Here is a 12,301-nt window from a genome sequence, read left to right as displayed (position 1 = left end):
TGGAACAAAATTTATCTATATAAAAAATTTTCAGTTATTTCTATAGTCGTTTGCGACGTCAAAAACAGAAAAGAAGAAATCAAAGTTTTCTCCAATTATAAATTAGACCAATAGAGGATTTCGATTATTTCTTGTTGAGAGAAGATAACTTTTTTATAAGGAAGTCCTTTGGAGAGCAATAAAAAAAATCTGTATGGGGTCTTTGTTTTTGGATTTTTTTTTTTTGATTTGATCTTTTTGTTTTAAATACTAGTTCAAGGAAATTTATAAATATAACTCGAAATTCTCATTAATTTTATTACAATTTCCTTAATTATAATAAAAATGTTAAAAATAAAACTGTCATAAACATCTGCCTTAATTATTAGACCAGTTGAAGTAATTAAAAGAAAATTTACCACAAACTAAATATTAAAATTCGAATGTTTCATTTAGAACACAAACACTGCAAATGTACAACTTAATTCGCTTAATTATTTTACTATTTTGTACTGCCGTGAGCAGTGGACAATTGAATTCGAAATTATTAACAACTTCAAAACTCCAAGAAAATGTACATTTTTATACCGAACTACTAATGGAAATTAAATCTCAAAAGAACTTTGATTCTATACTGATGGTGCAGCACAGAACGCCCCAAGATCCAAGACTACAAATGATTTATTCATTGCGGGAACCCAAAGTTATAATAACAGATAAAATTAAAGATAAATCAAATATTTACTACAAAGAACTATTTAATAATGAAATTATAGCAGTAGCAATAATAGAACGCTCGTTTACTAACGATCTCTGGGAACATTTTTCAAATGTTTTGGCCTATTTGCGACAAATAAGAATTTTAATGATTTTCGTAAATGTTCGAAATAGCGAGAAATTGCAAAATGAGGTTCTAGAAGCATGTGAAAAATATAAAATTACAAATGGAATTTTGCATTTTCTAAATTCGTCTATTTTGGAAGAAGTTTCTGAGGAATATTTACAGTTATTGCCATATCCTCAGTATCATTTGAAAACGAGACATTTTGGTCGAATAAATGAAGATTACTTTCCCATACATTGGCGTGATATGAAAGGTAAAACATTAATGACGTTACCTGATCAATTGGTGCCACGCTCTATAATGTATAGAGATAGAAAAGGTCAAATAAAGGTCAAGTAAAGTGGTAGAATTATTTGCACAAGTATTTAATGCCACTTTAAAAATGCCTTTTCAGCCGGAAATTGGTAAAATTATACACTATAGTTTTATTTTGAATATGACTAAACGTGGGGAATTGGATATGCCCATGTCGGTGAATCCAATTTTTACCGCTCGTTCTTTAAGGCACATGTCCTACCCCACTGAAGTAAGTAAATGGATGATTATGATACCCTGCTCTACAAGAATGACAATTTGTGATGTTTACGAATTAATGTTAACACCACAATTATTTGGTGTAATTATCATCTTTACTGTAACATTTTCTGTGGTTCATACCATTATTGAGAAGTTATTCTATAAACAAATGATCTGGTTAAATCTAGTAATGTGCGATAAAGTTATACCAGGTGTATTGGGACAATCGTTTAATGTCAAAAAATCAAGTGTATTAAGTCTTCGTATGATATATGTATTGATTTTTATTTTGGGTCTATATATGAGCACACATTTTTCGGCCCATTTACAAACTCTCATCACTAGTCCACCATTTCACTCGCATATATTGTACAATATGATTGATACTACTTTGAATGTCAATATTATTAAACGTAACTTAATTATAAATTTGAATAGTTTATATTAAATGTTTTTATGTAATATTTTGTTACTTTTGTCTGTAAGGAGCTAATCCATAGACTAATAAAATAAAATAAAAAAAATAAAAATAAAAATATCCACTTTCGAACAGTTACGTCAAAGTTAACAAAAAATACTTGTAAATAAATTTGATACAACAGAAATTGAAGCCGACGATGACATTTTTAATAATGAAATGAAAGGAACTATAGTTTATACCGATAATTCGACATTATTCGGAGAAGTGAGAGATAGTTTCAACTCTACTTACGGCTATACGGTTACATTGACTCTTTGGAACATTTATTCGCATGTACAAATGTATTATGCCCAGAAGAAATTTTGTGTTTCTGAAGATATGAATATATGGAATGTATTACTATTTGGTTTACCATTGGGAAAACATTCACCCTATAAGGAACCATTGGATTATCTAGTGCATAAAATACATTCAAGTGGTTTGCTGCATGCTTGGAGATTAGACATTTTTAATGATTTATTGAATTCGAATAGAATTACCTTTCATGATGCGAGTCGATTTAAAACTTATGAAGATTTAACGGAACATGATTTGCTATTGGTTTGGATAATATTGTTAATTGGTTTGATATGCAGCGTAATGATGTTTTTCATTGAAATTGTGTTACATTCTTGTATGAAGAAGTATTTTGAAGAAGAGAGAAAATAGTTGAGTTTTATGAAGTGTTTATTTAGTAATAATAAATGTTAATCATAATGCTTTACATATATAATCTTGTGTTTTAGTTTCTAATTTTTGGGGGTTTACAAATACTTGGGACAAAAACTAGAACTTTCACGCAGTTAAAATACATTTATGTATGTTGATAGTCTAGCTGCTCTCAGAGCATTGGCTTGTCACACGATACATTCACGCCTGGTTGTAGATTGTGGAAATGCCCTTAGGAACATTATGAGATTGTTTATCATTAGATTGTGTTGGATGCCGAGGCATTGTAATGGTTCGAACCATGATATAGATGAAAGAGAAAGGATGGCAAAACCACCCATTTGTCACTGTTACAGGGTGATATTTGGAAGATTCCGTGACACCATAAACCATTCCTGGAATAGTAGATTGAAATGTATCAAAGACGCAGTCTAAGAATTCTGATAGGTATGCTAACGGGCCACTGCTCATTTAGGGACTTTGCTAGTGAGTGGGACAGGATGTGAGAATGAGGGTTACTAGGTTTTGTCAAGGTCAGTGGTCACTTTTTCGTCTGTGCTTTATATGGGGACAAAGATCATGTCTTTTATTTCTTTATTTTTGGGGTATTGACTTGTTAAATAAATCTATCGTTTTACCTTCTTTCTAGTGTTACTTTTGTTTTCTCAGTGTTTTAATCTTCACTCTTTGAAGGGAATCACAATGGACCTTAAGGTCTCCGAGTGGATATGCAACGTTTTTATGGGTTTTTTAAGACTTGTTTTTTATTAATAATTTTAGTTTTGAATTACATTTACCTACTGAAAACTTAAAATTCTGTTTCAGATCTGTAGCACATGAAAGCCAAGTCCACATTTAGCTTTGCTTGCCTATTGAAGGTTTGGATTAATTATAAAAGATTTATGAATTTCTTAAAACAAAATTTTTAACTCAGAGATCAGTGTAATAAAATTTGAAAACCACCTAATTTTTACTATATATGAGATAGACCTTTGAGATATCTTAACTGAATTAAGACACTTTGATGACAGATTTTGGTCCTTTGAGCAACATCAGCGTACTGGCGTTTTAAGTATAAACGGGTCGAAAGATTAAGTTTATATAGAAAATCTTTGAATTCTTATAAAGAAAAGCTTGAAGGAATCACGGATCTCCAAATCTATATATTTGCCCAGTAGGGGCTATCTTATATAATATAGCAAAAATGTTTCTTAAACAAACTATGACTATGTGTGGGTTCAATTTTTCCATACTTCTTCAATGAAACACGGAAATCCTTGATAATTTCTTACAAACTTCATTAATTATAATAAAAATATTTAGGGTGAAACTGTCCTAAACATCTGCTTTAATGAGAAAACAAGTAATGTAATTAGCAGAAAAATTACGATAAACTAAATGTTATTTTTCATTTAGAATTTAAACATTGAAAATGTACAACTTAAAACGCATAATTATTTTACTGTTTTGTGCTGCCATTAGCAGTGGACATTTGAATCCGAAATTATTAACAAATCCAAAACACGAGGAAAGTCTTTATTTTTACACAAAACTATTAATGGAAATTAAAACTCAAAAACCTTATGATTCTATATTGATGGTACAACACAGGATGCCCCAAGATCCTAGACTACAAATGATTTATACGTTAAAGGATCCTAAAGTTATAATAACAAAGAAAATGCATAATAAATCAAACATTTACTACAAAGAACAATTTAATAATGAAGTCATAGCAGTGATGATAATAGAACGCTACTTTACCATCGATCTATGGGAGCATTTTCTACATGGCCTCGACTATTTAAGACAAATACGAATTTTAATGATATTCGTAAATGTTCGGAATACTAAGAAATTGCAAGATAAGGTCCTAAAAGTATGTGAAGAATATGATATTACAAATGGAATTTTGCATTTTTTGAATTCTTCCATTTTGGAAAAAACTTCTGTGGATTATTTACAACTACTGCCTTATCCTCAGTATCATTTGAAAACTAGACAATTTGGCCGGATAAATGAAGAATACTTTCCCATACATTGGCGTGATATAAAAGGTAAAACATTAATGACTATACCCGATCAGTTAGTGCCACGCTCTATAATGTATAGAGATGAAAAGGGTAAATTAAGATATAGTGGTCTGGCTACCAAAATAGTTGAATTATTTGCGGAAGTATATAATGCCACCTTAAAAATGCCTTATCAGCCAAAAATTGGGGAAATTATACACTACAGTACAATTTTAAATATGACTAAAAATGGGTTATTGGATATGCCCATGTCGGTGAATCCAATTTTTACTGCTCGTTCTTTGAGGCACATGTCCTACCCAACTGAAGTAAGTAAATGGATGATCATGATACCCTGCTCGACAAGAATGAACATATGTGAAGTCTACGAATTAATGTTAAATCCGCAATTATTTGGTGTAATTATTATATTTACTATAATATTTTCTCTGCTGCATACGATTATAGAGAAGTTATTTTATAAACAAATGATCTGGTTAAATCTGATAATGTGCGATAAAGTTATACCAGGAGTATTGGGACAATCGTTTAATTTAAAAAAATCCAGTGTCTTAAGTCTTCGTATGATTTATGTATTGATTTTTATTTTGGGTCTTTATATGAGTACACATTTTTCGGCCCACTTACAAACTCTCATCACTAGTCCACCATTTCACTCGCAAATATCAACTTTTAGGGAGTTACGTGAGAGTGAACAAAAAATACTTTTAAACAAATTGGATTTTATAGATATTGAAGAAAGTGATGATATCGTTAGTAACGAAATGAAAGATAATATAGTTTATACCGATAATTCGACTTATTTCGAGGAGCTGAGAGATAGTTTCAACTCAACTTACGGCTATACGCTTTCCTTAGCTTTATGGAACGTTTATTCGCATGTACAAATGTATTATGCTGAGAAAAAATTTTGTGTCTCTGAAAGTATGAATATGTGGAATGTACTATTATTTGGTTTACCATTGGGAAAGCATTCACCCTATAAGGAACCATTGGATTATCTGGTGCATAAAATACATTCGAGTGGTTTGATTCATGCCTGGCAGTTAGAAGTTTTTAATGATTTATTGAATTCGAATAGAATAACTTTTCGTGATCCGAGCACTCTGAAAACGTATGAAGATTTAACGGAAGGGGATTTGTTATTGATTTGGATTATATTGGTTATTGGTTTGACGTGCAGTGTTCTGGTGTTTCTTAGTGAAATTGTTATTGACTGTTGTGTGAAAAAGTATTTGAAGAAAAAATAGTTGAATTTAAAAAGTGTTGTAGATTGAAATAATAAAATATTAATTAAAATACTTTAGTTATCTTATTTTACGTTTGATTAAAAATAGTAATGTTATATTATCTACGTCGTTACTGGTGAAGAATGTAAAATTCTAAGACAAAAGATTTGCTTTGACCCTAAAATTTGTTGATGATGAATTAGCATTATAGTCTAGTCTATTATCTAGTCTATAGCCAAGACTATATCCATCTAGTCTATAATCTAGTATGTAGTATAGATAATATTCTAGTTTACAGTCCAGTCTATAGACCAGACTATAGACTAGTCTATAGTCTGGTCCAAAAACTAGTCTATAGTCTGGTCCATAAACTAGTCTATAGTCTGGCCTTTAGACTAGTCTATAGTCTGGTTTATAGACTAGTCAATATTCTGGTCTATAGACTAGTCTGGTCTATAGACTAGTCTTTTGACTAATCTATAGTCCGGACTATAGACTAGTCTTTTGACTAATCTATAGTCCGGACTATAGACTAGTCTTTTGACTAATCTATAGTCCAGACTATAGACTAGTCTAAAGTCTGATCTATAGACTAGTCTGGTCTTTAGACTAGTCTATAGTCTAGTCTATAATCTGGTCATTAGACTAGTCTATAGTCTAGTCTATAATCTGGTCATAAGACTAGTCTATAGTCCCCTCTATAGACTAGTCTATAGTCTGGTCTGGTCTATAGACTAGTCTATAGACTAGCCTATAGACTAGTCTATAGACTAGTTTATTGTCTAGTGTATGGACTGGTCTTGGACTAGTCAATAGTCTGGTCTATAGTCTGGTCTATAGACTATTCTATAGTCTGGCCTATAGACTATTCTATATTCCGGTCTATAGACTAGTCTATAGTCTGGTCTATAGACTAGTCTATAGTCTGGTCTATAGACTAGTTTATAGTCTGGTCTATAGACTATTCTATAGATTAGTCTATAGACTAGTCTATAGTCTGATCTATAGACTAGTATATAGTCTGGTCTATAGACTAGTCTATAGTCTGGTCTATAGACTTGTCTATAATCTGGTCTACAGACTTGTCTATAATCTGGTCTATAGACTTGTCTATAGTCTGGTCTATAGACATGTCTATAGTCTGGTGTATAGACTAGTCTGTAGTCTGGTATATAGACTAGTCTGTAGTCTGGTATATAGACTAGTCTGTAGTCTGGTATATAGACTAGTCTGTAGTCAAGTTTAAACCTATTCCATAGTCTAGCCTGTAGTCTAGCCTGTAGTCTAGTCTATAGTCAAGTCTAAAGTCTAGTCAATAGTCTAGTCTGTAGTCTAGTTTTGAACTCTCTGTTATAAACTTGACCTCGTATATAAAAGTACTTAAAACAAAACAATATTATTTGCAACACTTTTACTTAAAATTTGTAAGTATGTATAAACTGAATTTGCTACGGTTAAAAAAAGAGCAGAGCAAAACATTGTTAGCAACAACATTTAGCAACATAATCATCATTAACAGCAGCAACATATTGTTTGGTTTTTTTAATATCACCACCAACATGGAGAGTTTTGAGTCTAAGAGACAACTTTTAGTTTCAGTTAATCTTTTTTTGTATTTTTTTCTTTTGGAATTGTGTATTTTGGCCAACAATAATGACGTTTTTTTTTGTCTCAAAAATATGTAGTTGTAGTGTGTGTATTTTGTTTTCTTAAAACGAAAGGTAGTTTTTGTCTCAAACAAGTTGCTGCTTCTTCAAATCTTCAATTTTTGTCTGTTGCTGGTGCCAAGCAATTGTGTGCGCGCCACCAAATAACAAAAATTCAAAATAAAAAAGAAATAAAACACAAGATGCCTCTTTGCATTTCCATTTTAAAGTTTTTGTTGGTGTTGCTTTCAGTTGTGTTTTAGGTTTGAAGTTTTTTTCATATTTTTTTTTGCTGCTGCTGCTATTGTGTAGTGTCTAAAGTCGTCGTCTGAAGTCTTCATTCAGTGTTGGCTTGACGGAAATTTTGGTTTTAATAAATTTAGTTTAACTTTAGCTTCACTGACGTTCGGTCGCGTTTTTTTAGTGTTTTATTAAAAAACACATAAGGTGTGCAAAAACTTAAAAACAAAAAAATATTTAAAAATTTATCTCGTTTTTTTTGTGTTACTCTATATTTGAAACTATACACTCCAGATACTCAACATATTTACTTTACTATCTCTATAGCCAAATACTTAGTATCATAATTATACAAAAGTGGCAGTGGGCGCGAAAGTTACTTTCATATACTTTTTGTGTGTTTTATTTAAAATTTTTATTTATTTTTTGTGAAAAAAAAACGCAGAAAAAAACAGTTGCAATATTTACATACAATGGCCATTATGATATAAAGAAACATATAAAGAGAAAATAAACAAATGTTATAAAAAAATACAAGTTTCCAAAGGATACATTTGGCTTAATAGAAAAAAAACTACTTTGGAGTGTCTGATATTCATTGTTAAATTAAAAAAAAACAAGATTTTTATGTAAAAAAAAACCTGTAGTTTAATTTCCTTAAATTCATTTTTATATAATCTTTGTGTTTTCGTCTTTTTTCCTTTCTTAAAAAATCCTTTAGCTTTATACTTTCAAGTTGTTAAATTAAAATTTTACAATTTCCCAAATTGTAAATTTTGAGGAAATACCAATAAATCGTTTGGAAAATTAAGCAAATATGAGGATTACACACTTGTTGGTAAGTACAATTTGAAAATAATTACTAAATAATTAAAAAATATTTTATAAATGAAATGTTTTTTTTTAAATTTCTTAAGCATTTTGGAATTCTAGGAATGATTTACATTGTAATGAAATTGTTTGCTAGGTTATGTAATGTTAGTTAAAATCAAAATTTCTAACTGATTTTCCAAATACTTTAATATTTAAAAGTAATTCCAGTTCTAAAATTCTTAAAATATTTAATAAATTCGAACTTTTTTTCGAAAAATTTTCAAACCAATAAATATAAAATATGAAGTTATATTTGAAAAATTTTGAAAGTCATTGATATATAATTATGATTCTTCAAATAGTTTTCAAAAATAAAAATTGGTATGCGATAATTTTTAAAATTTTTGTTGAAATACTAAAAGAAATACAGTTTTTGTTTGTTCACATTTTCAAATTTCAAAAGTTTGAATATTATTTTGAAATTTCCATGAATTGAAGTATGAAGTACTTATTTTCACTATAATTTCTGAATACAAATTTTAAAATTTTTTTTTCGAAAATTTGAATTTAAATTTGGAATTTTTAGGATTCTTAAAATAATGTTCGAAAATTTTGTTAATATAGTAAAGTTTAATGCAATCTTAGAAATATAATTTTCTTTTTTTCACATTTTCAAATTTCGAAAATTAAAATATTTTGAATATTATTTTAAAATGTTCATGAATTGAAAAAAAATTCACTATAATTTATGAATGCAAACTTCTAAATACTTATTGGAATTATTATGTTTCTAAGAATAATTTTTTGAGAATTCGATTTTATCTGCGAAATTTTTTCAAATTTGTTAAAATAGTGATTTCTGGAAGTACTACTTTTGTTCGCATTTTCAAATTTCAAATTTAAAAGTAATTTTAAAATCTTAATGCATTTTAATATAACTATAACTATTACTTCGGAATTTTACTCATACAAACTCACAGCATACTTTTTGAAAGAATATCTGATAGAGTTATTGAAGATTTCGATTTCAAAGACATATGGGGTCTTCAAAAAGTTTTTTTTTCCAAAAATATACGTACAGCTAGATAGATGGGCATTGTAAAATCGACTTTGCATTTTAGATTCAGAATTTGTAGAATAAAAAATTAATATTGTGAAAATCTTACAAACTTACAAAATGTTCTTCGAAATTTCTAAAACGATTTGTGTAAAAAATTCGCAAAATATGATTTTTGCATAACTTCAGATAAGAATTTTGAGTCTGGAGGTTTAATCGTAGAATTTCCATGTCTTCTCCATTTTACTGATTCATTTTATAAATTAATGGTAAATAAACCGATCTTGTTATAAGAATTTTATGTGGAGGGCAAGGAAAGTTATTGAGAATTTTTTGGATTTTATAAAACTAGTTTATATCGAATTTCGTTGTTATTTTAGTGTAAACATAACAAGGAGTTCTTTATATGGAGTCAAGGGTCAAATAAAGACCGATAATTTACAGTAGAGTATTATGTTTAATATTTAATATCGATTAATACATAACTAATAAAATTATTAGAGATTGGGTCAAATGTCAGTATCCTAGCTTTTTTCGTTTGGAACTTATTTTGATTTTATTTAGCGAAAAGACAGCTTGTTAGTTTTAAAGAGGGCATCGAATAATTAAACATTTTTAGAAATCAAAACTAATACAATATTTAAGACTTACCTTATTTTCATTACAAAATCTTTAAATTTTTTTGTATGAAAATAATATCTGTGAATAAGAAAAAACAAATTCAATTTATTAGTAATAAAAAAAGTAAATCAAAAATTAAAAAAAAGATTTCAAATTTCATAAACCCCTTTAAATAATAACCAGTTATCATATGTACGTTTAATACCACTATCAACCGATTAACATAAATCCATAAATATTTAAAATAAAATTTAAAAAGTTTTGACAATTTCTCCCATAAATATGTGTTACAAAAAAAAAAGATTTAGGTGTTTCATTTCAATACACTATCTATTGCACAACCTATTTTTGTTTTATGCTTTTTTATTAATTAACATTTTATGATTAATTTGCATATTGCAAATAAAAATTCCAATTTTTGTTTTTTTTTGTATAACGGTTGCACTATTTAAATGAATGTAGCACAACCACTCATCAAATTATAACATAATAAAATGTGTTATTTAAATGAATGTACGTACGCATGCGCAATAATTATGACACACTTAGTAATTACATATAAAAATGTGTGTAATTACACCTAAAATGTTAATTAAATTTTTATAAAATGACAACTTTTAATTATGACAACAAGTGTCGTTTGAGACATTTATGTTTATTTAATTGAGGTTTAATGATTTTGCAATACAATTAAAGAAATAAATAAAAGTACATATGTATTAGTCCTTGATTTTCTAAATTCCCATTCTGATCACTTGCTAACTTATAAACTGTTGATAAGTAGTTTACTTAGTCCAGTCTAAAGTCTAGTACACAGTCTGGTATACAATCTAGTCTAAAGTCTAGTCTATATTCTAGTCATTAATCTATAGTCTATAGCGTAATCTTTAATCTAGCCTTTAGTCTAGTCTATTCTAAAGTCTAGTCTATAGTCGATTCTATAGTCCAGTCTATAGTCGATTCTATAGTCTAGTCTATAGTCTAGTCTATAGTCTAGTCTATAGTCTAGTCTATAATCTAGTCTATAGTCTATATAGTCTATAGTCTAGTCTATAGTCTAGTCTATAGTCTAGTCTATAGTCTAGTCTATAGTCTAGTCTATAGTCTAGTCTATAGTCTAGTCTATAGTCTAGTCTATAGTCTAGTCTATAGTCTAGTCTATAGTCTAGTCTGTAGTCTAGTCTATAGTCTAGTCTATAGTCTAGTCTATAGTCTAGTCTATAGTCTAGTCTATAGTCTAGTCTATAGTCTAGAGTATAGTCTAGTCTATATTCTATTATATGTATAGTTTACCCTATGTATAATTCTCTAGTTTGAATGGAGTCATTGCTGGGAATCGAACCCACGACCCCAAGACGAATACAGAAGAACGATACAAACCCACCTACCAGGGCATCCGGAATTAAAAAAATTTAGATAATTTTGTTTCTATATTGAAAACAATTTTTGTTTCGAAATTGAAAGCAATTTGTGCATTCAATAATAAATAATAATTGATTTCATCCTGTTGCTATTAATGTTTATTTAAAAAGCAATTAATTAATGTTTATTAGCATAATGTTGAATAAATATTGATTTTAAAGTATTAATTTTAAACTAACAATAGGAAGAAATCATATATCGAAGGTTAATTGTCAAAAATAAGCAAAATTTTAACATATAGCTTAAAAAAACACAAATAATTAGCTATAAAATATTTTGAAATTTTTCTTTGGCTTTAATTAGAAAAAATAAAATAAACAATTGGCTAAACAATTTAAAAGTTAAAATAACAAAATTGTTAAAAAATCAATATTGAAAAAAAGATGCTGTCAAGAAGTCACAAATAATTTTCAATAAAATACTTTCAATTAACCTTCAAATAAAGTTTATGATGATATTTTCATTAAATAGTGTGTGTGTAAGTGTATGCGTTTTTTTTTTTGGTACCATTGAACAATTTAGTCCAACAATCATTTTGTTTATTGTTGGTCAAAACAAAGAAGCTACAAGATCATCATCATCATCATTCACAACCGACAATAGTTTATTGTAAAAATCAAAAGAAGATCAAAAGTGAATAAACTTACTGAGTTTATTGTTGCTGTTGTTGTTTCAACAACTAAATAACAAAAGTCACATAAAATTTTTATATATACAAACACATATGTGGATGTTTTTACTTACAATTTACTTTATATTAAATGCAACATTT

The 12,301-nt window shown here is 28.5% G+C and overlaps 2 protein-coding genes across 2 annotated transcripts in view; both read left to right on the top strand.

Annotated features, from left to right (window-relative positions):
* The first annotated feature begins 451 nt into the window (after positions 1 to 451).
* LOC124420665 lies at positions 452 to 2,518 on the top strand. The gene is made up of 4 exons (XM_046954220.1): positions 452 to 624; positions 871 to 1,153; positions 1,218 to 1,602; positions 1,942 to 2,518. The coding sequence occupies exons 1-4, from the start codon at positions 452 to 454 to the stop codon at positions 2,466 to 2,468; spliced, it is 1,368 nt and encodes a 455-aa protein (XP_046810176.1). The 3' UTR covers positions 2,469 to 2,518.
* A 5,154-nt stretch (positions 2,519 to 7,672) lies between these two features.
* The window catches only part of LOC111683167 (putative mediator of RNA polymerase II transcription subunit 26), a 29,385-nt gene continuing 24,756 nt past the window's right edge, over positions 7,673 to 12,301 (top strand). Inside the window, exons 1-2 of the mRNA XM_023445215.2 lie at positions 7,673 to 7,823; positions 8,338 to 8,454. Coding sequence (XP_023300983.2) covers positions 8,434 to 8,454 — 21 coding nt within the window. The 5' untranslated portion in view covers positions 7,673 to 7,823; positions 8,338 to 8,433. The remainder of the gene's footprint in view (positions 7,824 to 8,337; positions 8,455 to 12,301) is intronic.

This window comes from Lucilia cuprina, chromosome 6 (assembly GCF_022045245.1).
Source record: "Lucilia cuprina isolate Lc7/37 chromosome 6, ASM2204524v1, whole genome shotgun sequence".
Taxonomy (NCBI): domain Eukaryota; kingdom Metazoa; phylum Arthropoda; class Insecta; order Diptera; family Calliphoridae; genus Lucilia; species Lucilia cuprina.
The sequence above is the reverse complement of the archived record's forward strand: the minus strand, read 5'-3'. Positions and strand labels throughout refer to the sequence as shown.